The 25,433-nt window shown below is 46.5% G+C and overlaps 1 protein-coding gene across 9 annotated transcripts in view; it reads left to right on the top strand.

Moving 5' to 3' along the window:
- The window catches only part of HERC1 (HECT and RLD domain containing E3 ubiquitin protein ligase family member 1), a 475,564-nt gene that overhangs the window by 43,871 nt on the left and 406,260 nt on the right, over positions 1 to 25,433 (top strand). For 7 of the 9 annotated variants that reach the window (XM_063926546.1, XM_063926547.1, XM_063926545.1 and 4 more), the window contains exons 2-4: positions 1,454 to 1,569; positions 11,231 to 12,189; positions 21,025 to 21,120. In XM_063926546.1, coding sequence (XP_063782616.1) covers positions 11,260 to 12,189; positions 21,025 to 21,120 — 1,026 coding nt within the window. In that variant the 5' untranslated portion in view covers positions 1,454 to 1,569; positions 11,231 to 11,259. Of the gene's footprint in view, positions 1 to 1,453; positions 1,607 to 11,230; positions 12,190 to 21,024; positions 21,121 to 25,433 lie in introns of all 9 variants that reach the window. The other 2 variants (XM_063926541.1, XM_063926542.1) reach the window with 2 other exon arrangements.

Below are 25,433 nucleotides of genomic sequence, written 5' to 3'. Positions count from 1 at the left end.
ACCCCCACAACCTCAGTGCTGTGAGGCAGTAATGCTAAACATTACACTATCCATACTGCCCTTAGTGTGGGCTTTATAAAAAAAATAAGTAGTAAGCAGCTCTTTTATTCATATCCTACATTTATTTTTCACCAGTTATTTATTGATATAACGCACACACATTCTGCAGCGTTTTACAGAGAACATTTGCCATTCATATCAGTCCCTGCCCCAGTGGAGCTTACAGTCTATATTCCTGACACTTTCATGCTTGGTTTAACTTTGTTGGGAGCCAAATAACGCAGTATATACTTTTGGATTGTGGGAGGAACCCGTAGGAAACCCATGCAAGCATGGGGAGTATATACATACTCCAAACAGTTGAAGCCATAGTGGGAATTGGACCCATGACCTCAGTGCTGTTAGGCAGTAATGCTAAACATTACACCGTCTATGCTGCCCCTACATGTCTCACAGTACACAATGATGTACGCTAAGGGGCTGATTCAGATTTTGGAGTAAAGCACATAAAAAGCTGCATTTGAACAAACCATGCTGCAATGCAAGCGGTGTAATTACATTTCTTTTTTTTTTTGCATGCAGAGTAAATACTGGCTGCTTTTGCATGTAGCCCACAAATGCGAGAGAGTTTTATATTTACACTGCAGTTTCTCTAGCAGATGCCCCTTCCAGCTCTAAATCTGCCCCATGTGCAGTGCAGTATAGGCCCTGCTGAGGTATACATTTGCTATTTTCTTTGCTTTATTACCATCTCTGAATCACAAACCATAATGGCTTTGACTGTAGCAAGGGGCATAGACTATTACTCTGGCTGTACAGTACCTGAGGAAGTGGACCCAACAACCTGTTCAGGTGCATAGAGCAGTGTTGGTGTCATAAGGATAAAAATCTCCAGAATCAATTTTGGTCAATAGTTTTTAAGTCCTCATCATTACTTTATTACCTTTCTGAATGTATTCATAGTGCAGCTTTTCTTACGCAATTGATTACTGAGCAAAGATCAGAAGTGGGAGTGGTGAGTGGCAGTGGGCTTAACTTGCTATCAGAACAGCTGAAAAATGTCACCATTTGTGAGACGGGAGCACTAAACAGTGGTGACTCTGTATTAGGGCAGGTAATGTGGTAAGTGTAATAGAGATGTAGATGGAGTGTTGTCTGTGATGATGTGGTGAGTATGTAAAGCAGGTCGCTGCTGTTCAACTTTTTTAATATACTAGGTTATCTGTTTGACAACTGTTTGTGGCGCCTAATAAAATAGGTTTTACCGAAAAGCCTTTGGTATTCTTAGCGAGGCTGAAGGCTTAAGAATTGAAATTATGCATTTAATGAATACTGGGCAATTAAGAATGGATGAGGTTAATCTTCTCCCTTTCCTGTGTTTCCTAATCTTGCATATTTTAGGATTTATCAGTTTCTTAACTTTATGTGGTAACACTATTATTTCTCTCTCCAGACTACTACATTACATGCTGAGGGTGGGGCATTTACTTGCATGATTATGGAGGTTACAGCATCCCTTCTCCATGGAGTTCTGTGGAAGTGATCAGGGCAATTTCTGCAGTGTGAAAAGTATGAATCTCCAGTATTACTTCTCTACTAAAATCATGTGGGTTACCTCCCATGATGTTCTGTCTGTCTGTCTATCTAGCGTTCTGTTATCAGCTCATTAAGATTGTGTTTTAGAATTTTATAATACTGCTCCTGCTGTAAGTAATTGGAAAATAATTATGCCTTTGAATGATCATATAGCATCTCAATTATACCATACATCAGTGTATTAATATACTTCTCCTTTACACAAGCTAAATTATTGCAGTTCCATCTTTAGGACCTCCGCTGTCTATGTTGCAGATGCTCTAACTTTTTTGGCTTTGCTTTTTACCTCATCAAGTCACTGTCTATTTGGTCTAAAGTATAAACAAAAATGCATTTCAAACTTGATATTTATGTTTTTGGTTTCTTTGTTTGCTCCAACTCTCTCTTGCTTACACGTATTGCATAATATATTATACGCACACCTACATTGTGTGAGCAGGAATGGTGCATCCTGAAGCCTGCAGCGGTTTGGACTTACAGCACAAAATGCTCTAGGAAGTAAAAAGGGCAGAGTTATTCTTTATCTGCCTTAATTTTTATACAATTTTATATTAAACATGGACTCTTTCTGCCTTTTTAAGTACATATTAGTTCTGATCAGAGAGATGCAATGTTAAGGATGCTGGGTTGTTAAATGGGATATTCTGCTAAGTGTTCCGTTCCCCCTGTAAAAGTTCTCACTATTGGTACTTATCTGTAAACACATTTTGTAGAAAGTGGACGACTGGGGTAATGGAAAAAGAGAGGAGGGGCAATAAAGGGAAAGCAAGACACATAGCCAAGATAAAAACAGACCCCCCCCATCCCCAATCATAGGGCAATTCCACCAGTAATGGAATCACGTTTTTACAGTGATAAACTCAATGGGCGGGATTCAAATCTTTTATTGCCCCTGATATCCCGTCTAAAGTGACGGGAGATTGCGGGGCGATATTCTATGGCCCCCTGTTATCGCGCTGATCGCGCCCATAACAGACTGGTTTAGCTGCGTAAAGCCGCTAAATCTGACTAAAGTCATGGGCGCGATCGCAAAAAGTCCCGTTTGGGCATCCAAACGGGTCACTTTTCGTGCATTTTGGCTCACCACCCCAGGGGGTGGCGAGCTGAAATGCTGATATCAGGCCCATCGGCAGTAACATTTGAATACTGCCGGTGGGCGGGAGGGCAGCTGCAAGATTTGAATCCCGCCCTATGTATTAAACAACTGCCACCACTGTGAACAAATTATCATAACAATCAGCCCACAATAAACCCCATTATAAGATACTTTATAAAATTAGCTTAAGTGTTCTCTTGTGTAAGCTGTCCTTGATAAATCAACCTACTTTCAAGGTCTGTAAAGGAATCGCCATTCATGAGACATGTTACTATGTGTGTGCACAATAAATTGCTAAATTCAGCTTACGGAATTAACTCTAGCTTTAAGATGGGGATATTCTAGCTATACATCTACGTAAGTTTGGTAAAAGTTTGACAATTTGTGTAACCTGGGCACATTTTTCTGAATGAAATTACCGTGTGGGTAATGAGCATGGTAAAGTATACGGAGTACAAAATGTTTGCCACCTACTAAAGCAACTACTACTACTTGCAGATATAGCCAGTCTCTTTGTTGCACAATAAGGTGCACCAGGGTGTGATTTCGTACCCACGATTAGACAATGTAATGTCTTTGTGCTGCAGGTTCGACTGTAAGCATGTGCCCATGTATGCACACACTACCTATGGCAAACTTATCTCTGATGCGAATAGCCGCAAAATGGACGAGGCTGGCTATATCTGTATTTCTCTTACGTCCTAGAGGATGCTGGGGACTCCGTAAGGACCATGGGGTATAGACGGGCTCCGCAGGAGACATGGGCACCTATAAAGAACTTTTAGTATGGGTGTGCACTGGCTCCTCCCTCTATGCCCCTCCTCCAGACCTCAGTTAGATCCTGTGCCTCAGTTAGATCCAAGGGTGCACTGCAGAGAGCTCTCCTGAGTTTTCTGTGGAAAAAGAAAAGAATTTTGTTAGGTTTTTTATTTTCAGGGAGCACTGCTGGCAACAGGCTCCCTGCATCGTGGGACTGAGGGGAGAGGAGCAGACCTACTTAAATGATAGGCTCTGCTTCTTAGGCTACTGGACACCATTAGCTCCAGAGGGAGTCGGAACACAGGTCTCACCCTGGGGTTCGTCCCGAAGCCGCGCCGCCATCCTCGTCACAGAGCCGGAAGATAGAAGCCGGGTGAGTATGAGAAGCAAGAAGACGTCAAAGGCGGCAGAAGACTTCAGATCTTCATGAGGTAAAGCGCGCAGCGGTAAGCTGCACGCCATTGCTCCCACACACAGACACACAGAAAGCACTGATGGGGGCAGGGCGGGCGCCCTGGGCAGCAATAAACCTCATTTTTGGGCAAAAAAGGTCACATTAGGCTGCGAAGGCAGCAAATGGATGATCCCCCGCCATTTTATTAAAATTGAAGAGGGACCGAAGCCCGCCGCTGGAGGGGGCGGAGCTTGATCCCTTAGCACTAACCAGCGCCATTTTCTCCACAGAGGCTGCAGAGAACGCTGGCTCCCCGGACTCTCCCCTGCTGAACACTTCAGAGGGCTGAAAAAGAGGAGGGGGGCACATTGGAGCGCAGTGAGTGGGAAGATTGGCATTATATAATAATATAAAAGCGCTGTCTGGAGTTTCCAGTGTCAGTTTGGCGCTGGGTGTGTGCTGGCATACTCTCTCTCTGTCTCTCCTAAGGGCCTGGTTGGGGATTTGTCCCCTTATAGGTATATCCCTGTGTGTGGGGGGTGTCGGTACGTGCGTGTCGGCATGTCTGAAGCAGAAGGCTTCTCCAAGGAGGAGGTGGAGCAGATGAGTGGTGTGTCCCCGTCGGTAGTGCCGACTCAGGAATGGATGGACATGTGGCATATGTTGAATGCAAGTGTGGCATCTTTACATAAGAGGCTAGATAAAGCTGAATCCAGGGAGGCATCAGGGGGTCAATACTCGGATTGGACCGACTCACAGGGCCCGTCGGGGTCTCAAAAGCGTCCCTTGTCACTAGTTGTGGACACTGATACTGACACGGACTCTGATTCCAGTGTCGACTATGATGAAGCTAGATTGCACCCTAAGGTGACAGAGTATTCAGTGTATGATTATTGCAATAAGAGATGTGTTGCATATTGCTGATGAACCCTCTATTCCAGATACGAGGGTACACATGTTTAAGGGAAAGAAACAGATAATAAACTTTCCCCCATCTCATGAACTTATCGAGTTATTTGAAAAAGCTTGGGAGACTCCAGATAACAGGCTGCAGGTTCCCAAAAGAATTAATATGGCATACCCTTTCCCTACACAGGACAGGGTACGTTGGAAATCCTCTCCCACTGTGGACAAGGCTTTAACACGCCTGTCCAAGAAAGTGGCGCTGCCGTCTCCAGACACAGCGGCCCTCAAGGACCCTGCGGACCGCAGGCAGGAGACTACATTAAAGTATATTTATTCACATACTGGTGCTTTGCTCAGACCGGCAATTGCGTCGGTATGGGTATGTAGCGCAGTTGCAGCTTGGACAGATACCCTGTCGGCTGACCTTGATACCCTAGATAGGGATGCTATTTTGTTAACTCTAGCCCATATTAAAGACGCAGTCTTGTATATGAGAGACGCTCAAAGGGACATTGGGTTGCTGGGTTCCAGAGCCAATGCCATGGCTATTTCAGCGAGACGATCCTTATGGACCCAATGGACGGGTGATGCGGATTCGAAAAAGCACATGAAGGTTTTACCCTATAAGGGTGACGTGTTGTTTGGGGATGGGCTTGCGGACCTGGTTTCCACACTACCGCGGGTAAATCTACCTTTTTACCTTTTATTCCCCAACAGCAAAAGAAAACTCCACAATATCACATGCAGTCCTTTCGGTCGCAAAAGTCCAGAAGAGGTCGGGGATCCTCCTTCCTTGCCAGTGGTAAGGGTAGAGGAAAGAGAACACCTGCTTCGGCTGGTGCCCAGGAACAGAAGTCCTCCCCGGCTTCTACAAAACCCACTGCATGACGCTGGGGCTCCCCTGCGGGAGTCCACACCAGTGGGGGCACGCCTTCGACTCTTCAGCCAGGTCTGGGTCAGGTCAGACGTGAATCCTTGGGCATTGGAAATAGTTTCCCAAGGCTACAAACTGGAATTCGAAGAGGTGCCCCCATGCCGATTTTTCAAGTCGGCCTTACCAGCTTCTACCCCAGAGCGGGATGTAGTGTTAGCTGCAATTCAAACGCTGTGTCAACAGCAAGTAATTATCAGGGTTCCCCTGAACCAACAGGGAAAAGGGTACTATTCGACCCTTTTTTGTGGTCCCGAAGCCGGATGGTTCGGTCAGACCCATTTTAAATCTAAAATCCCTAAGCCTGTACTTGAAAAGATTCAAATTCAAGATGGAATCGCTCCGAGCGGTAATAGCCAGCCTGGAGGGGGGGGATTTTATGGCGTCACTGGACATAAAGGATGCTTACCTTCATGTCCCCATATATCCCTCTCATCAGGAGTACCTGAGATTCGCTGTACAGGATTGTCATTACCGGTTTCAGACATTGCCGTTTGGGCTTTCCACGGCCCCGAGGATTTTCACCAAGATAATGGCGGAAATGATGGTGGTCCTGCGCAAGCAAGGAGTCACAGTTATCCCATACTTTGACGATCTCCTGATAAAGGCGAGATCAAAAGAGCAATTGCTGAGAAACGTGTCACTCTCTCTCTGAGAGTACTCCAGCAACACGGTTGGATTCTCAATCTACCGAAGTCACAGTTGGTTCCAACAACTTGACTAGCGTTCCTAGGTATGATACTGGACACGGAACAAAAGAAGGTTTTTCTCCCGTTGGAAAAAGCCCAGGACCTCCAGAACATGGTCAGAGATCTGCTAAAGCCAAAAAGAGTGTCAGTTCATCAATGCACTCGTGTTCTGGGGAAAATGGTGGCAGCCTACGAGGCCATCCCCTTCGGCAGGTTCCATGCGAGGACGTTTCAATGGGACCTTCTGGACAAATGGTCCGGGTCCCATCTACAATTACATCAAAAGATAACGCTGTCCCCCAGGGCCAGGGTGTCTCTTCTATGGTGGCTGCAAAGTGCTCACCTCCTAGAGGGTCGCAGATTCGGCATTCAGGACTGGGTTCTGGTAACCACGGACGCGAGCCTCCGAGGATGGGGAGCAGTCACCCAAGGAAGAAATTTTCAAGGACTATGGACAAGCCAGGAGTCCTGCCTGTACATCAACGTGTTGGAATTAAGGGCCATATACAACGGCCTTCGACAAGCGGAGAGTCTTCTTCGCAACCTACCGGTGCTGATTCTATCGGACAATGTCACAGCAGTGGCTCATGTGAACCGCCAAGGCGGGACAAGGAGCAGAGTCGCGATGGCAGAAGCCACCAGGATTCTTTGCTGGGCGGAAAATCACATAAGCGCTCTGTCAGCTGTCTTCATTCCGGGTGTGGACAACTGGGAGGCAGACTTCCTCAGCAGACACGATCTCCATCCAGGAGAGTGGGGACTTCATCAAGAAGTCTTTGCAGAGATAACGGGTCTTTGGGGGAGTTCCTCAAATAGACATGATGGCGTCACGCCTCAACAAGAAGCTTCGGAGGTATTGTGCCAGGTCCCGGGACCCTCAGGCAATAGCAGTAGACGCTCTGGTAACACCATGGGTGTTCCAATCGGTCTACGTGTTTCCTCCTCTTCCTCTCATCACAAAGGTGTTGAGGATCATAAGGCGAAAAAGAGTACAGACAATACTCATAGTTCCAGACTGGCCTCGAATCTCAGATCTTCAGGAGATGCTCACAGAAGATCCTTGGCCTCTTCCTGTAAGGGAGGACCTGTTGCAGCAGGGGCCCTGCATGTTCCAAGACTTACCGCGGTTACGTTTGACGGCATGGCGGTTGAACGCCGGATCCTAGCTGAGAAGGGTATTCCGGAAGAGGTCATACCTACTCTAATAAAGGCTAGGAAGGAGGTGACGGCAAAACATTATCACTGTATCTGGCGGAAATATGTCTCTGGGTGTGAAACCAGGAATGCTACTATGGAAGATTTCCATTTGGGTCGTTTTCTCCACTTCCTACAGACAGGAGTGGATATGGGCCTAAAATTAGGCTCTGTTAAGGTACATATTTCGGCTCGGTCGATATTCTTTCAGAAGGAATTGGCTTCTCTTCTACAAGTCCAGACTTTTGTAAAGGGAGTGCTACACATCCAGCCTCCTTTTGTGCCCCCAGTGGCACCATGGGACCTGAACGTGGTGTTACAGTTCTTAAAATCACACTGGTTTGAACCCCTTAACACGGTTGAGTTGAAATTTCTTACCTGGAAGGTGGTCATGTTATTGGCCTTGGCATCTGCAAGGCGGGTGTCAGAATTAGCGGCCTTGTCTCACAAGAGCCCCTACTTAATTTTTCATGTTGTTAGAGCGGAATTGATGACTCGTCCTCAATTTGTACCTAAGGTGGTTTCTTCGTTCCATATAAACCAACCTATTGTGGTGCCTGTGGCTACAAGTGACTTTGAGGATGCCAGTCCCTGGATGTAGTCAGGGCCTTAAAGATTTATGTAGCCAGGACGGCTAGAATTAGGAAAACAGAGGCTCTGTTTGTTCTGTATGCAGCCAACAAGATTGGCGCGCCTGCTTCAAAGCAGACTATTGCTCGCTGGATCTGTAACACGATTCAGCAGGCGTATGTTACGGCTGGATTGCCGTTACCACATTCAGTAAAGGCCCATTCCACTAGGAAGTTGGGCTCTTCTTGGGCGGCTGCCCGGGGCGTCTCGGCATTACAGCTTTGCCGAGCAGCAACTTGGTCGGGGTCAAACACCTTTGCAAAGTTCTACAAGTTTGATACCCTGGCTGATGAGGACCTAGCGTTCGCTCAGTCGGTGCTGCAGAGTCATCCGCACTCTCCCGCCCGATTGGGAGCTTTGGTATGAACCCCATGGTCCTTACGGAGTACCCAGCATCCTCTAGGACGTAAGAGAAAATAAGATTTTAAACCTACCGGTAAATCTATTTCTCCTAGTCCGTAGAGGATGCTGGGCGCCCGTCCCAGTGCGGAAAATTTGCAAGACTTGTATATAGTTATTGCTTACATAAGGGTTATGTTACAGTTGGAATCGGTCTTGGACCGTTGCTGTTGTTTGTTCATACTGTTTACTGGTTATGTGTATTCCAGGTTATATGGTATAATTGGTGTGGGCTGGTATGAATCTTGCCCTTTGATTTACAAAATCCTTTCCTCGTATTGTCCATCTCCTCTGGGCACAGTTCTCTAGCTGACGTCTGGAGGAGGGGCATAGAGGGAGGAGCCAGTGCACACCCATACTAAAAGTTCTTTTTAGGTGCCCATGTCTCCTGCGGAGCCCGTCTATACCCCATGGTCCTTACGGAGTCCCCAGCATCCTCTACGGACTAGGAGAAATAGATTTTCCGGTAGGTTTAAAATCTTATTTTTTCCTGCTATGTTTGGCAAAATATTTAGGGTCAAAATGACACAATTTGGAATGTATCAGCATGGCTCAATACTTTGAATAATTGTGAATAAAAGCTGACCTAAACATTCAAACATAAATTCAGATACACGGAAGAAGTGCAAATAAAATATGTCCACTACAAATGGGTACACTCAGAACAAAATAAAGATTAAACAAGTAGTACATTCATGAAATGTAGTCTTTACTGAGACTCTATAACTCACCAGGAGTATGTTGAAATTTATTAATATAAAACACTCTTGTTCAGGATTATTTCAAAAATGACTCAGCACTCGGTTCATTGCAAGCTGTGTAATCACTGACTGAGCTCAGCTGTATAAATGGTGGCACTTCCTCTTTAGATCTACTTCCTGATCACAGGAGCAAACTACAGATGTGTCCTCATAAGTTATTGATGCAGTCGCACCAAACAGCCCCTCTTGGTGCACCAGGTTCCAAGGGACTCTTAAAGCATCGGGTGTTTTTTTTTTTTTTTTTGCGTCTGTTTACTAGAAATAGCCATGTTATTTGCAATGTGATGCCACTAGGACAAACAGGGCAAATGATCTGATTAATTTGATATGTGACACTTGTATATCTCTGTGCAACTAAGTCTGAACCTGTATACAAATTGCTACAATGCAGAGGCCGCAACCTTTGTCCCTGCCAGATTTTGTTGTGCTACGTATACAGACTCAGTCGCACACAGATCTAAAACTGTTGCATACCAAATTAATCAGCGCAGTTTCAGTGCATCCTGGTTGCATGGGACTTGGCAGCTCACTCGTGCCAGGTGTCTCTTGTCATATTGCGTATTGAGGCTAATTGTAGGAGGAGAGATCTGTAAAGATGGTATATAATAAGTAAATCCAACATCTATATTTTCAGTGTTTTATATGCAAATTAATGAAAACCTGCCCATAATATTGTTTTCAGTCAGTGAACACTGATAGTATAAAAAGCCCTAATATGAAGTACTAGATCACAAATAAAAATAGAGCACTCGGCTGATTAATGGCATCTTGTACCTGTGCTGACTTTAATGTTTTAGGCTCTACGTACATATATTCATGGAATTGCCCTATAACCCAAAACTAGAGGAGTTACATAGCCCGAGACAGAAAAATAATACAATTTCATACAACATATACGTATTTTTCGGACCATAAGACGCACCTGACCATAAGACGCACCTAGTTTTTAGAGTAGGAAAACTGGAAAAAAAATATTCTGAACCATTTCTGCTTTATCATCCTTGCGCTGCCTCCCTAGTTTTCACCAACCTCTAAGAGATATTTCTGTGTGATTTCTTAGACTCCTACAAGGATTCTGTACAGTGCAGCCTTCTGTCAGAGCCAGCATACAGAGACACACACACATCAGAGCCAGTATACACATACACACACACACATACTGACAGTACCAGTGGTTCCCCGCGTCCAGGCTCTCAGCTAACGCTGCCCGAGGTGCACTCCTGAGGAGGGAGGAGGTGGGCGAGAGCGGGGGAGTCACATGATGCCGGCTCTGCTGCTGAGATGGGCTCTGAGATGCGGGCGCTCTGCTGATGACGGTGCAGCAGCAGCAGCATCCAGGACCCGCCGCTACCCGCCGGCCGCCGGCGCTACCCGCAAACACGTCTTATTCGCTCCATAAGACGCACATACTTTTCCCCCCACATTTTTGGGGAGAAAAAGTGCGTCTTATGGTCCGAAAAATACGGTAGGTGTCGTTCTGTATTTATTTAGAGATAAAGGGAAAAGGCGATCAATGAATCATGAATGTGAATCTGTATACAAAGCGGCCACAACTTTTTTCCACACCAAGTTCCATTATGCTTTGTATACAGATTCAGTATACAAGTGTCGCACATCAAATCAGTGCAGTCTCTGGAAGCAGTTTGTTACCTACGTTTTTGGCTAAAACATATTTTCAGACAGAAAAGATGCTTGGCACAAGCAGAGTTACACAGGACCTTGCAGCTCACTTGCAGCAGGCATCTCCTGCCAAAGAGCATATTGAGGCTAGGTGTTTAAGGACACATCTGTATATCCAGCTTTCAGGCTTTATCTTTGCTTTGCTTTACTTTCTTATCAGTATTATTCACACAAATTCCTTTGCTTTATCTACAGAAGGACTCATGGCAGTAGAGTGAATAGTAATGGCAGGCATGATGCCCCCTGTGAAGTTAAAATGGCTGGAGCACCTGAACAGCTCCTGGATAACTGAAGATAGTGAATCCATTGCTACCCGGGAGGGTGTCTCTGTCCTATATGCCAAGTTGGTCAGCAACAAGGAGGTGGTCCCACTTCCACAGCAGGTCCTGTGTCTCAAGGGACCCCAGTTGCCTGATTTTGAGAGAGAATCCTTGTCGTGTGATGAGCAGGATCATTACCTGGATGCTTTACTCGGCAGCCAGCTGGCTCTGGCAAAGGTGGTGTGCTCGGATTCTCCTTTTGCAGGGGCTCTGAGGAAAAGACTGCTGGTTCTCCAAAGGGTGTTTTATGCTCTATCCAACAAGTATCATGACAAGGGCAAAGTGAAGCAACAGCAGCATTCACCTGAAAATAACTCTGGTTCTGCAGACACTCTGTCTGTTAGTGAAAGACCTCGCTCTAGTACTGATGCCCTGATCGAGATGGGTGTGAGAACTGGTCTGAGTCTTCTCTTCGCCTTACTGAGGCAGAGCTGGATGCTACCTACTGCTGGACCTGGTCTGAATCTGTGTAATGATGTAATACGTACAGCCATTGATGTGGTAAATTCCCTACCCCCTCTATCTCTTGCTAATGAGAGCAAAATACCCCCTATGGGACTAGACTGCCTGGCACAGGTCACCACCTTCCTGAAGGGAGTGACTGTTCCCAATTCAGGGGCAGACACTTTGGGAAGGCGTCTGGCCTCAGAGCTGCTCCTTGGCCTGGCCTCTCAGCGTGGTTCGCTCCGCTACCTCCTAGAATGGATTGAGATGGCGCTTGCAGCTTCTGCTCTGGTTAATGAGACTGACAAAAGTAAGATTCTGACCGCTCCGGAAGGCATGATCAGCTGTGACTGCTTCATTAGCATCCTTCAGCAGATGAGGCGGTCTCTGGTAAGTTCTAAAACAAGTGCATTCTAATAGTCTAACTCAGGAGTTCTCAATCTTGGGGTATTAGTCCTCTACTCCAGGGTACTGAATGTGATTGATGTTCAGGAGTGCTTTCTGTAATGGTGGGGTGGGACATCCAGGTGATAATTAGACACACATTAATTGTAGTGTGCTAGAGGTCTCTAACCTCAATGCACCACAGTAGGACCCTGGAACAAAATGTAAAGGTTTTTGCCTTTAAAAGAAGGCAATAGATGAAGGGTTTATGTTAATAAACCATGTTGTGCCTAGGCGCAGCAAACTAGCCAAGATAACCGTGGACCCATCTGTATGTGGACTATAGTTTTATTGTTCATTTTAAAAAAATTTGGAAGTTGTAATATGTAATTGTAATATATGTAAAATCAATACTGTTGTATATTTCTCTGACGTACTAGTGGATGCTGGGAACTCCGTAAGGACCATGGGGAATAGCGGCTCCGCAGGAGACTGGGCACAAAAGTAAAGCTTTAGGACTACCTGGTGTGCACTGGCTCCTCCCCCTATGACCCTCCTCCAAGCCTCAGTTAGATTTTTGTGCCCGGCCGAGAAGGGTGCACACTAGGGGCTCTCCTGAGCTTCTTAGTGAAAGTTTAGTTTTAGGTTTTTTATTTTCAGTGAGACCTGCTGGCAACAGGCTCACTGCATCGAGGGACTAAGGGGAGAAGAAGCGAACTCACCTGCGTGCAGAGTGGATTGGGCTTCTTAGGCTACTGGACACCATTAGCTCCAGAGGGACCGAACACAGGCCCAGCCTCGGAGTCCGGTCCCAGAGCCGCGCCGCCGGCCCCCTTACAGAGCCAGAAGCAAGAAGAGGTCCGGAAAATCGGCGGCAGAAGACATCCTGTCTTCACCAAGGTAGCGCACAGCACTGCAGCTGTGCGCCATTGCTCCTCAGCACACTTCACACTTCGGTCACTGAGGGTGCAGGGCGCTAGGGGGGGGCGCCCTGAGCAGCAATAAAAACACCTTGGCTGGCGAAAATACATCACATATAGCCCCCAGGGCTATATGGATGAATTTTAACCCCTGCCAGATGCCACAGAAAAACGGGAGAAAAGGCCGCCGAGAAGGGGGCGGAGCCTATCTCCTCGGCACACTGGCGCCATTTTCTCTCACAGCTCCGTTGGAGGGAAGCTCCCTGGCTCTCCCCTGCAGTTACTACACTACAGAAAGGGGTTAAAAAAGAGAGGGGGGCACTAATTAGGCGCAGTATAACAATACAGCAGCTATAAGGGGAAAAACACTTATATAAGGTTATCCCTGTATATATATATATAGCGCTCTGGTGTGTGCTGGCATACTCTCCCTCTGTCTCCCCAAAGGGCTAGTGGGGTCCTGTCCTCTATCAGAGCATTCCCTGTGTGTGTGCTGTGTGTCAGTACGTTGTGTCGACATGTATGAGGAGGAAAATGAGGTGGAGGCGGAGCAATTGCCTGTAACAGAGATGTCACCCCCTAGGGAGTCGACACCTGAGTGGATGAGTTATGGAAGGAATTATGTGACAGTGTCAGCTCTTTACAAAAGATTGATGACATGAGACAGCCGGCGACTCAGCCTGTGCCTGTCCAGGTGTCTCAAAAGCCATCAGGGGCTCTAAAACGCCCATTACCGCAGATGGCAGATACAGACGCCGACACGGATACTGACTCCAGTGTCGACGATTAAGAGACGAATGTGACTTCCAGTAGGGCCACACGTTACATGATTGAGGCTATGGAAAATGTTTTTACACATTTCTGATAATACCAGTACCACTAAAAAGGGTATTAAGTTGGGTGAGAAAAAACTGCCTGTAGTTTTTCCTGCATCTGAGGAATTAAATGAAGTGTGTGATGAAGCGTGGGTTTCCCCCGATAAAAACTGTTAATTCCTAAAAAGTTATTAGCATCATACCCCTTCCCGCCAGAGGATAGGGCACGTTGGGAAACACCCCCTAGGGTGAATAAAGCGCTCACACGCTTGTCTAAACAGGTGGCACTACCGTCCCCGGATACGGCCGCCCTTAAGGAACCTGCTGACAGAAAGCAGTAAAATATCCTAAAATGTATATACACTCACACGGGTGTGATACTGCGACCAGCAATCGCCTCAGCCTGGATGTGCAGTGCTGGGGTGGCTTGGTCGGATTCCCTGACTGACAATATTGATACCCTAGATAGGGACAGTATATTACTGACTATAGAGCATTTGAAAGATGCATTTCTATATATGCGTGATGCACAGAGGGATATTTGCCGACTGGCATCAAGAGTAAGTGCGCTGTCCATTTCTGCCAGAAGAGGGTTATGGACAAGACAGTGGTCAGGTGATGCTGATTCCAAAAGGCATATGGAAGTATCGCCTTATAAAAGGGAGGAGTTATTTGGGGTAGGTCTAACAGACCTGGTGGCCACGGCAACGGCTGGGAAATCCACATTTTTACCCCAGGTAGCCTCTCAACATAAGAAGACGCCGTATTATCAGGCGCAGTCCTTTGGGCCCCATAAGGGCAAGCGGGCAAAAGGCTCCTCATTTCTGCCCCGTGGCAGAGGGAGAGGAAAAAGGCTGCAGCAAACAGCCAGTTCCCAGGAACAGAAGCCCTCTCCCGTTTCCTGCCAAGTCCTCAGCATGACGCTGGGGCTTTACAAGCAGACTCAGGCACGGTGGGGGCCCGTCTCAAAAATTTCAGCGTGCAGTGGGCTCACTCACAGGTGGACCCCTGGATCCTTCAGGTGGTATCTCAGGGGTACAAATTGGAATTCGAGACGTCTCCCCTTCGCCGTTTTCCTAAAGTCTGCTTTACCGACGTCTCCCTCCGACAGGGAGGCGGTATGGGAAGCCATTCACAAGCTGTATTCCCAGCAGGTGATAATCAAGGTACCCCTCCTACAACAGGGAAAGGGGTATTATTCCACGCTGTTTGTGGTACCGAAGCCGGACGGCTCGGTGAGACCTAATTTAAATCTGAAATCCTTGAACACTTACATACAAAGGTTCAAATTCAAGATGGAGTCACTCAGAGCGGTGATGGCAAACCTGGAAGAAGGGGATTATATGGTGTCTCTGGACATCAAGGATGCTTATCTCCATGTCCCAATTTACCCTTCTCACCAAGGGTACCTCAGGTTTGTGGTACAGAACTGTCACTATCAGTTTCAGACGCTGCCGTTTGGTTTGTCCACGGCACCCCGGGTCTTTACCAAAGTAATGGCCGAAATGATGATACTCCTTCGAAGGAAGGGAGTTTTAATTATCCCTTACTTGGACGATCTCCGGATAAGGGCAAGATCCAGGGAACGGTTGGTAGTCGGGGTAGCACTATCTCAAGTAGTGTTGCGGCAGCACGGTTGGATTCTTAATATTCCAAAATCGCAGCTGATCCCGACGACACGTCTTCTATTCCTAAGGATGATCCTGGACACAGTCCAGAAAAAGGTGTTTCTCCAGGAGGAGAAAGCCAGGGAGTTATCTGAACTAGTCAGAAACCTCCTAAAACCAGGCCAAGTGTCAGTGCAGCAGTGCACAAGGGTCCTGGGAAAAATGGTGGCTTCCTACGAAGCAATTCCATTCGGCAGATTCCACGCAAGAACTTTCCAGTGGGACCTGCTGGAAAAGTGGTCCGGATCGCATCAGCGGATAACCCTGTCACCAAAGACAAGGGTGTCTCTCCTGTGGTGGTTGCAGAGTGCTCATCTTCTAGAGGGCGCAGATTCGGCATTCAGGACTGGGTCCTGGTGACCACGGATGCCAGCCTGCGAGGCTGGGGAGCAGTCACACAGGGAAGAAATTTCCAGGGCTTGTGGTCAAGCCTGGAGACATCACTTCACATAAATATATTGGAGCTAAGGGCCATTTACAATGCCCTAAGCCAAGCAAGACCTCTGCTTCAAGGTCAGCCGGTGCTGATCCAGTCGGACAACATCACGGCAGTCGCCCACGTAGACAGACAGGGCGGCACAAGAAGCAGGAGGGCAATGGCAGAAGCTGCAAGGATTTTTCGCTGGGCGGAAAATCATGTGATAGCATTGTCAGCAGTGTTCATTCCGGGAGTGGACAACTGGGAAACAGACTTCCTCAGCAGAAGTCTTCCACATGATTGTAAACCGTTGGGAAAAACCAAAGGTGGACATGATGGCGTCCCGCCTAAACAAAAAATTGGACAGGTATTGCGCCAGGTCAAGGGACCCTCAGGCAATAGCTGTGGACGCTCTGGTAACACCGTGGGTGTGCCAGTCAGTGTATGTGTTCCCTCCTCTTCCTCTCTTACCAAAAGTATTGAGAATTATAAGACGGAGGGGAGTAAGAACTATACTCGTGGCTCCGGATTGGCCAAGAAGGACTTGGTACCCGGAACTTCAAGAGATGCTCACGGAGGACCCGTGGCCTCTACCTCTAAGAAGGGACCTGCTCCATCAAGGACCCTATCTATTCCAAGACTTACCGCGGCTGCGTTTGACGGCAGGGCGGTTGAACGCCGGATCCTGAAGGAAAAAGGCATTCCGGATGAAGTCATCCCTACCCTGATCAAAGCCAGGAAGGATGTAACCGCAAAGCATTATCACCGCATTAGGCGAAAATATGTTGCGTGGTGCGAGGCCAGTAAGGCCCCGATGGAGGAATTTCAACTAGGTCGATTCCTGCATTTCCTGCAAACAGGAGTGTCTATGGGCCTAAAATTGGGGTCCATTAAGGTTCAAATTTCGGCCCTGGAGATTTTCTTCCAGAAAGAACTAGCTTCAGTTCCTGAAGTTCAGACGTTTGTAAAAGGGGTACTGCATATACAGCCTCCTTTTGTGCCTCCAGTGGCACCTTGGGATCTCAATGTAGTTTTGGGGTTCCTAAAGTCACAATGGTTTGAACCACTTGAATCTGTGGAGTTAAAATATCTCACATGGAAAGTGGTCATGCTGTTGGCCCTGGCCTCGGCCAGGCGCGTGTCAGAATTGGCGGCTTTATCCTGTAAAAGCCCTTATCTGATCTTCCATTCAGACAGGGCGGAATTGAGGACTCGTCCTCATTTTCTCCCTAAGGTGGTTTCAGCGTTTCATCTGGACCAACCTATTGTGGTACCTGCGGCTACTAGTGACTTGGAGGACTCCAAGTTGTTGGACATAGTCAGGGCCCTGAAAATATGTTTCCAGGACGGCTGGAGTCAGAAAATCTGACTCGCTGTTTATCCTGTATGCACCCAACAAGCTGGGTGCTCCTGCTTCTAAGCAGACTATTGCTCGTTGGATTTGTAATACAATTCAGCTTGCACATTCTGTGGCAGGCCTGCCACAGCCAAAATCTGTAAAAGCCCATTCCACAAGGAAGGTGGGCTCATCTTGGGCGGCTGCCCGAGGGGTCTCGGCTTTACAACTTTGCCGAGCAGCTACTTGGTCAGGGGCAAACACGTTTGCTAAATTCTACAAATTTGATACCCTGGCTGAGGAGGACCTGGAGTTCTCTCATTCGGTGCTGCAGAGTCATCCGCACTCTCCCGCCCGTTTGGGAGCTTTGGTATAATCCCCATGGTCCTTACGGAGTTCCCAGCATCCACTAGGACGTCAGAGAAAATAAGAATTTACTTACCGATAATTCTATTTCTCGTAGTCCGTAGTGGATGCTGGGCGCCCATCCCAAGTGCGGATTGTCTGCAATACTTGTACATAGTTATTGTTAACTAAATCGGGTTATTGTTGTTGTGAGCCATCTATCCAGAGGCTCCTCTGTTATCATGCTGTTAACTGGGTTCAGATCACAGGTTGTACAGTGTGATTGGTGTGGCTGGTATGAGTCTTACCCGGGATTCAAAATCCTTCCTTATTATGTACGCTCGTCCGGGCACAGTATCCTAACTGAGGCTTGGAGGAGGGTCATAGGGGGAGGAGCCAGTGCACACCAGGTAGTCCTAAAGCTTTACTTTTGTGCCCAGTCTCCTGCGGAGCCGCTATTCCCCATGGTCCTTACGGAGTTCCCAGCATCCACTACGGACTACGAGAAATAGAATTATCGGTAAGTAAATTCTTATTTTTTATTTTAAATCATATTTCTAGCACATTTATTGCTTATGTATGTAGTAGCGCTTAAATATTTGATCTAATCGCAATTATATTAATTTTCAAATGTTTTGCAGATATTTGCGGTACAAATATTACAAATAGACTGCTATTGTATATAGAGGTGAAATATGTTTTAGAACTACCAGGATAACATAATTGTAGTGTTTGCTGCTTGGTGCTCAAAGATGCCATAGATATTCCCTTTATCAATCATTCTTATACTTTTAAAGTGACAACATATTATGCAGTACTACATAATAAAGGGGAACACGATGGAAATAAATAATGTATAATGACACGAAATGGAAGGTAAATATGGCCCTGCCCAAATACTTCTCAATTCAAACTGTCTCAGCAACAATCAGTGCATAAGGCAATGGAATAACAGTTGTAGCTGGTGATAGGGAAACGTGTGTGTGTGTGGCTACTGTAATGGCCCCCATACGTTAGTGACATTTTGTTGCAATTTCCCCCTGATAGCCATGTCGGGTAGTCTGAAATAGTTTTTAAAGATCTCTATTCCCTCATTCTGAACGAAAACAGTTGTGATCAGCAAATCAGGGATTTTAAAATTTAAGACTTTCTGAAAACAAATTGCCGATCTTCGATTGGCGGATCTGATCAGCGGTACCAGTCAGATCGGAGAAACAGGACAGATATATGAAGGCCTTTAGGCAGAAGCATTACTAGCCACCAAAAATGAAGCTGCCATTTTGGTGTATCCTACTGGTTGTATGGTAAGGTTGTAATAAGGAGAGGTGAAGGATAAACGAGTCATTGTAGAACTCTTAAGATGAAAATGGTAGTCCAAGTGGCGGCAATAACTTTTTCTTTATTTTTTTCTTTAAATACTTTGAGTTCCTCCTCTTGTAATGTTTTATTCTGTGTACTTTTTGTCTGATATTGCTCTCTTCTGTCAAGGATGGACCAAGTGAAAGAAGATCTATCTCTTTTTTTTTTTTTTTCCCCCCTATTAATTCTACTTAACATACTGTATGTTGAAGGTATTGATACTAACATTTTGGTTCAGATGTACTGTTTGGAGCTAGAAATCTTAACCCTGCACACCTACATAGAGTTTTACAGATTAAATAATTTTATGTCCCGAGGATGCCAGCTTTGAATGTGAGGTGGTGCATTGCAATCTCTGAATGGACCCTCCTTTAAGGGAATGCTTTTGAACATCCCCAGGGTTTCAGTGTCTTCCATTGATGATAGAAAATCTTCTAAAGCCTTTTACCTTTTGTTTTTCATTTCTGTAAGAATACGTAGTGCCTTGTGTCTACAGTGACAAAACCAAATGCAGTATTGCAATGTACCGCTTTTAGAGCTTTAAATGCATGTGGTTAAGTAACTTGAATCTGGTGTTTTAAAGCATTGGGTATGGGATGCCGGCGACCGGGATCCCGGAAGTTAGCATACTGCTGTCGAGATCCCAGCTGCTAGAATGCCAGCAGGGGGGGTGAGCGCAACGCAGCCCCTTGCGGGCTCATCACGCTGTGGGCTCAGTGAATCGCTGCGCTCGACACAGGGTCTATTCCCACTCTATCGGTGTCGTGGACTAGCCCCTGTTAGCCGGGATACCGGCTGGCGGCATTGTCAGTGGTCGGGATTCCGGCATTTATTCTGATGCCATTAAGTAGCATAATTTTGTCAAATGCTTTTTCCATGGACACTGGAACGCATGTGAATTGTGCAGGGTACATCTAACTTTACCATTACTGAACTCACTGGCAGACCTCACTACATTATCTATTCATTGTATAGCTTTACTAATTCCTCACTAGGTATTACACTTAGTTAATTGGATTAATTAATTTAAAGGGGGGTTCTCACGGAGCGATATTCTAAGCAATCTGACTAGATTGCTTAGAATTTCAGCATGATCGCTCCGTGTGTACTCCCCACAGCGATAGCGATGCGCAGCCCCGCGCATCGCTATCGCTGCTGCTAGATTGGCCTGCATGCAGGTCAATCTAGCGGGTCGCTCACTTCACCCGCTGGGTGAAGTGAGCGCCCCCCCCCACGGTCTCCCCCCGCACTCTCAGCACACATCTCTCCTGCATCGGCCCGTCTATATGGGCCTTAACACCGACTTGTTGAAAGATTTTAACACCTGGTTTTCTCAGGCTTTCTCTGAAATTTGGTTTGTATCCTTTAATAGTGTGTGAGGTCCAGTATTTTGGAGGATCAAGATGGGGTAATCTAGGCACAGCAGTGCTCTGCATCTACGTTGTTGTTTTTTTATTTATTTTTTATTGGGTCTATGGAGATCTGTGGTGATAAGTGGGAAAAAAAGGTGGCACAGCAACAGGGGCATGAGGAGGAAAAGCATTAAATTTGTGCAAAGCAACTGTTAGACTGGTTGGAAAAAAAGTTTATAAAAGACTTTACTGAAATTCACGTGACTTTGTCTAGCACAAATCGTAAATGTAAAATAGAAAGGTATGTCTGTTTTATACTGTATGTGGCTATTGTCGCTGTTTAGCCTATTTAAAAATCACATTAAAAGGTAGTTCAATGTGTTGTGAAAAAGTAACTATATTGATGGTATTTAAATAATTTGTAAGTCAATGAAAAAGTCAGAATATCAGCAGTACGGTTTGCAAACAGTTCACTGAACTAAATAAACCTAATTAAATCAGAATCAAATGTGAGACTGTCTGACTGCTAATGTGTCTCTTGTAGTAAATACAGTAGGTAGGGAGATTAGTGTCCCTTTTACGGTTTGTTTTTTTATGTAATAATATAATCTGTGGTGCTTTCATTGCAGGGTTCATCAGCTGACCGCAGCCAGTGGAGGGAACCCACCCGGACATCAGATGGCCTTTGCTCTCTGTATGAAGCTGCACTTTGTTTGTTTGAGGAGGTATGATAAAACCCCGAGCTAGAAATTTTATACATATTCAAAACTATTCCACAAAATAAATATTCCTTATATATGTCACCAAAATCACACTTCTTAGGTGGAATTTGGCCTTAAAGATTCCTAGTTCAACCAAAACCAACTATTTGGGTCAGAAGGTTTTTTTTTATGTCATTTTTTTTCTTATATCGAAGAAAGATCTGTTGATGATCATCATGTATCTTGAAACAGGTGTGAAGCAGTCGCAACAGTAATGCGATTTAAGAGGCATTTATGCAGCTGCTTCCCTCCCTACATATTACGTAAGGTAGTATGAACCCACCTCTTCCCTTCTCCATTCCACCTCTGTCAGTACCTGGAGATGTATCTGCCAGTTGCACCTCTATCTACATACACACTGAGATGTCATTTTACTGCACATACACTGTAAGAAAGTGCACTTTATACACTTCTCACTAAGTTTAAGTACATAAGCCCCACAGTGTGGAATAGCAGAGCAGAATACAAAGAATTTTTGCACCTCTGTAAGATGTGCCATTCCATGATGAAACATGATTTATGCACAACGTTACTGCACCTTCCCGTATATCTACTATTTCTCTTATGCTTTGATCCAGTTTGACGTGTACATTTTTACATACTGTCCCTCTATCCCATTTTGTCCTTGCAAGTTATATTGATAAATATGGTCAAAGATTATGCAGGCAGTTTGTACAAGTAGACTTGGACTAAAATAGTGTTAGGGTAAGGTTTTCTTCCCTGACTTTATGGTCCCGTCCATTTTTAAAAATTAACAAAATATGAATTTGTTCCTTAATAGACATAATTTTACACCATTTCCCAATTTCTGTGTATTCTGAAAATGTCTGCAACACTTCTTTCTCTGACGTCCTAAGTGGATGCTGGGGACTCCGTAAGGACCATGGGGAATAGCGGCTCCGCAGGAGACAGGGCACAAAAGTAAAAGCTTTAGGATCAGGTGGTGTGCACTGGCTCCTCCCCCTATGACCCTCCTCCAAGCCTCAGTTAGATCTTTGTGCCCGGCCGAGAAGGGTGCAATCTAGGTGGCTCTCCTAAAGAGCTGCTTAGAGTAAAAGTTTTGTTAGGTTTTTTATTTTCAGTGAGTCCTGCTGGCAACAGGCTCACTGCATCGAGGGACTTAGGGGAGAAGAAGTGAACTCACCTGCGTGCAGGATGGATTGGCTTCTTAGGCTACTGGACACTAGCTCCAGAGGGACGATCACAGGTACAGCCTGGATGGGTCACCGGAGCCGCGCCGCCGACCCCCTTGCAGATGCTGAAGAGAGAAGAGGTCCAGAAATCGGCGGCTGAAGACTTCCCAGTCTTCTTAAGGTAGCGCACAGCACTGCAGCTGTGCGCCATTGCTCTCAGCACACTTCACACCAACGGTCACTGAGGGTGCAGGGCGCTTGGGGGGGCGCCCTGGGCAGCAATGAAAGTACCTATGCTGGCTAAAAATACTTCACATATAGCCCCTGGGGCTATATGGATGTATTTAACCCCTGCCAGGTTGTCAGAAAAACGGGAGAAGAAGCCCGCCGAAAAGGGGGCGGGGCCTATTCTCCTCAGCACACAGCGCCATTTTCCCTCACAGAACTGCTGGTGGGAAGGCTCCCAGGCTCTCCCCTGCACTGCACTACAGAAACAGGGTTAAAACAGAGAGGGGGGGCATTTTTGTGGCGATATTATTACATATTAAGATGCTCTAAGGGAAAACACTTATATAAGGTTGTCCCTGTAAAATTATAGCGTTTTGGTGTGTGCTGGCAAACTCTCCCTCTGTCTCCCCAAAGGGCTAGTGGGGTCCTGTCCTCTATCAGAGCATTCCTGTGTGTGTGCTGTGTCTCGGTACGTGTGTGTCGACATGTATGAGGACGATGTTGGTGAGGAGGCGGAGCAATTGCCTGTAATGGTGATGTCACTCTCTAGGGAGTCGACACCGGAATGGATGGCTTATTTAGGGAATTACGTGATTATGTCAACAAGCTGCAAGGTCGGTTGACGACATGAGACGGCCGGCAAACCAATTAGTACCTGTCCAGGCGTCTCAAACACCGTCAGGGGCTTTAAAACGCCCATTACCTCAGTCGGTCGACACAGACACAGACACGGACACTGACTCCAGTGTCGACGGTGAAGAAACAAACGTATTTTCCATTAGGGCCACACATGTTAAGGGCAATGAAGGAGGTGTTACATATTTCTGATACTACAAGTACCACAAAAAAGGGTATTATGTGGGGTGTGAAAAAACTGCCTGTAGTTTTTCCTGAATCAGATAAATTAAATGAAGTGTGTGATGATGCGTGGGTTTCCCCCGATAGAAAATTAAAGGCGCTCACACGCTTATCAAAACAAGTGGCGTTACCGTCTCCAGATACGGCCGCCCTCAAGGAGCCAGCTAATAGGAGGCTGGAAAATATCCTAAAAAGTATATACACACATACTGGTGTTATACTGCGACCAGCGATCGCCTCAGCCTGGATGTGCAGCGCTGGGGTGGCTTGGTCGGATTCCCTGACTGAAAATATTGATACCCTTGACAGGGACAGTATTTTATTGACTATAGAGCATTTAAAGGATGCATTTCTATATATACGAGATGCACAGAGGGATATTTGCACTCTGGCATCAAGAGTAAGTGCGATGTCCATGTCTGCCAGAAGATGTTTATGGACACGACAGTGGTCAGGTGATGCAGATTCCAAACGGCACATGGAAGTATTGCCGTATAAAGGGGAGGAGTTATTTGGGGTCGGTCCATCGGACCTGGTGGCCACGGCAACAGCTGGAAAATCCACCTTTTTACCCCAAGTCACATCTCAGCAGAAAAAGACACCGTCTTTTCAGCCTCAGTCCTTTCGTCCCCATAAGGGCAAGCGGGCAAAAGGCCAGTCATATCTGCCCAGGGGTAGAGGAACGGAAGAAGACTGCAGCAGGCAGCCCCTTCCCAGGAACAGAAGCCCTCCACCGCTTCTGCCAAGTCCTCAGCATGACGCTGGGGCCGTACAAGCGGACTCAGGTGCGGTGGGGGGGGTCGTCTCAAGAGTTTCAGCGCGCAGTGGGCTCACTCGCAAGTAGTATCCCAGGGGTACAGATTGGAAATTCGAGACGTCTCCCCCTCGCAGGTTCCTGAAATCTGCTTTACCAACGTCTCCCTCCGACAGGGAGGCATTATTGGAAACAATTCACAAGCTGTATTCCCAGCAGGTGATAATCAAAGTACCCCTCCTACAACAAGGAAAGGGGTATTATTCCACACTATTTGTGGTACTGAAGCCAGACGGCTCGGTGAGATCTATTCTAAATCTGAAATCTTTGAACACTTACATACAAAGGTTCAAATCAAGATGGAGTCACTCAGAGCAGTGATAGCGAACCAGGAAGAAGGGGACTATATGGTGTCCCTGGACATCAAGGATGCTTACCTCCATGTCCCAAATTGCCCTTCTCACCAAGGGTACCTCAGGTTCGTGGTACAGAACTGTCACTGTCACTATCAGTTTCAGACGCTGCCGTTTGGATTGTCCACGGCACCCCGGGTCTTTACCAAGGTAATGGCCGAAATGATGATTCTTCTTCAAAGAAAAGGCGTCTTAATTATCCCTTACTTGGACGATCTCCTGATAAGGGCAAGGTCCAGAGAACAGTTGGAGGTCGGAGTAGCACTATCTCAAGTAGTTCTACGACAGCACGGGTGGATTCTAAATATTCCAAAATCGCAGCTGATTCCGACGACACGTCTGCTGTTACTAGGGATGATTCTGGACACAGTCCAGAAAAAGGTGTTTCTCCCGGAGGAGAAAGCCTGGGAGTTATCCGAGCTAGTTAGGAACCTCCTAGAACCAGGCCAAGTGTCAGTGCATCAATGCACAAGAGTCCTGGGAAAAATGGTGGCTTCTTACGAAGCGATTCCATTCGGCAGATTTCACGAAATAATTTTTCAGTGGGATCTGCTGGACGAATGGTCCGGATCGCATCTTCAGATGCATCAGCGGATAATCCTGTCTCCAAGGACAAGGGTGTCTCTTCTGTGGTGGCTGCAGAGTGCTCATCTACTAGAGGGCAGCAGATTCGGCATTCAGGACTGGGTCCTGGTGACCACGGATGCCAGCCTGAGAGGCTGGGGAGCAGTCACACAGGGAAGAAATTTCCGAAATTGAGCTAAGGGCAATTTACAATGCTCTGAGCCTAGGAAGACCTCTGCTTCAAAGTCAACCGGTGCTGATCCAGTCGGACAACATCACGGCAGTCGCCCACGTAAACAGACAGGGCGGCACAAGAAGCAGGAGGGC

This window comes from Pseudophryne corroboree, chromosome 6 (genome assembly GCF_028390025.1).
Source record: "Pseudophryne corroboree isolate aPseCor3 chromosome 6, aPseCor3.hap2, whole genome shotgun sequence".
NCBI classification, from domain to species: Eukaryota; Metazoa; Chordata; class Amphibia; order Anura; family Myobatrachidae; genus Pseudophryne; species Pseudophryne corroboree.
This window is presented reverse-complemented; position numbering and strand designations above follow the sequence as displayed.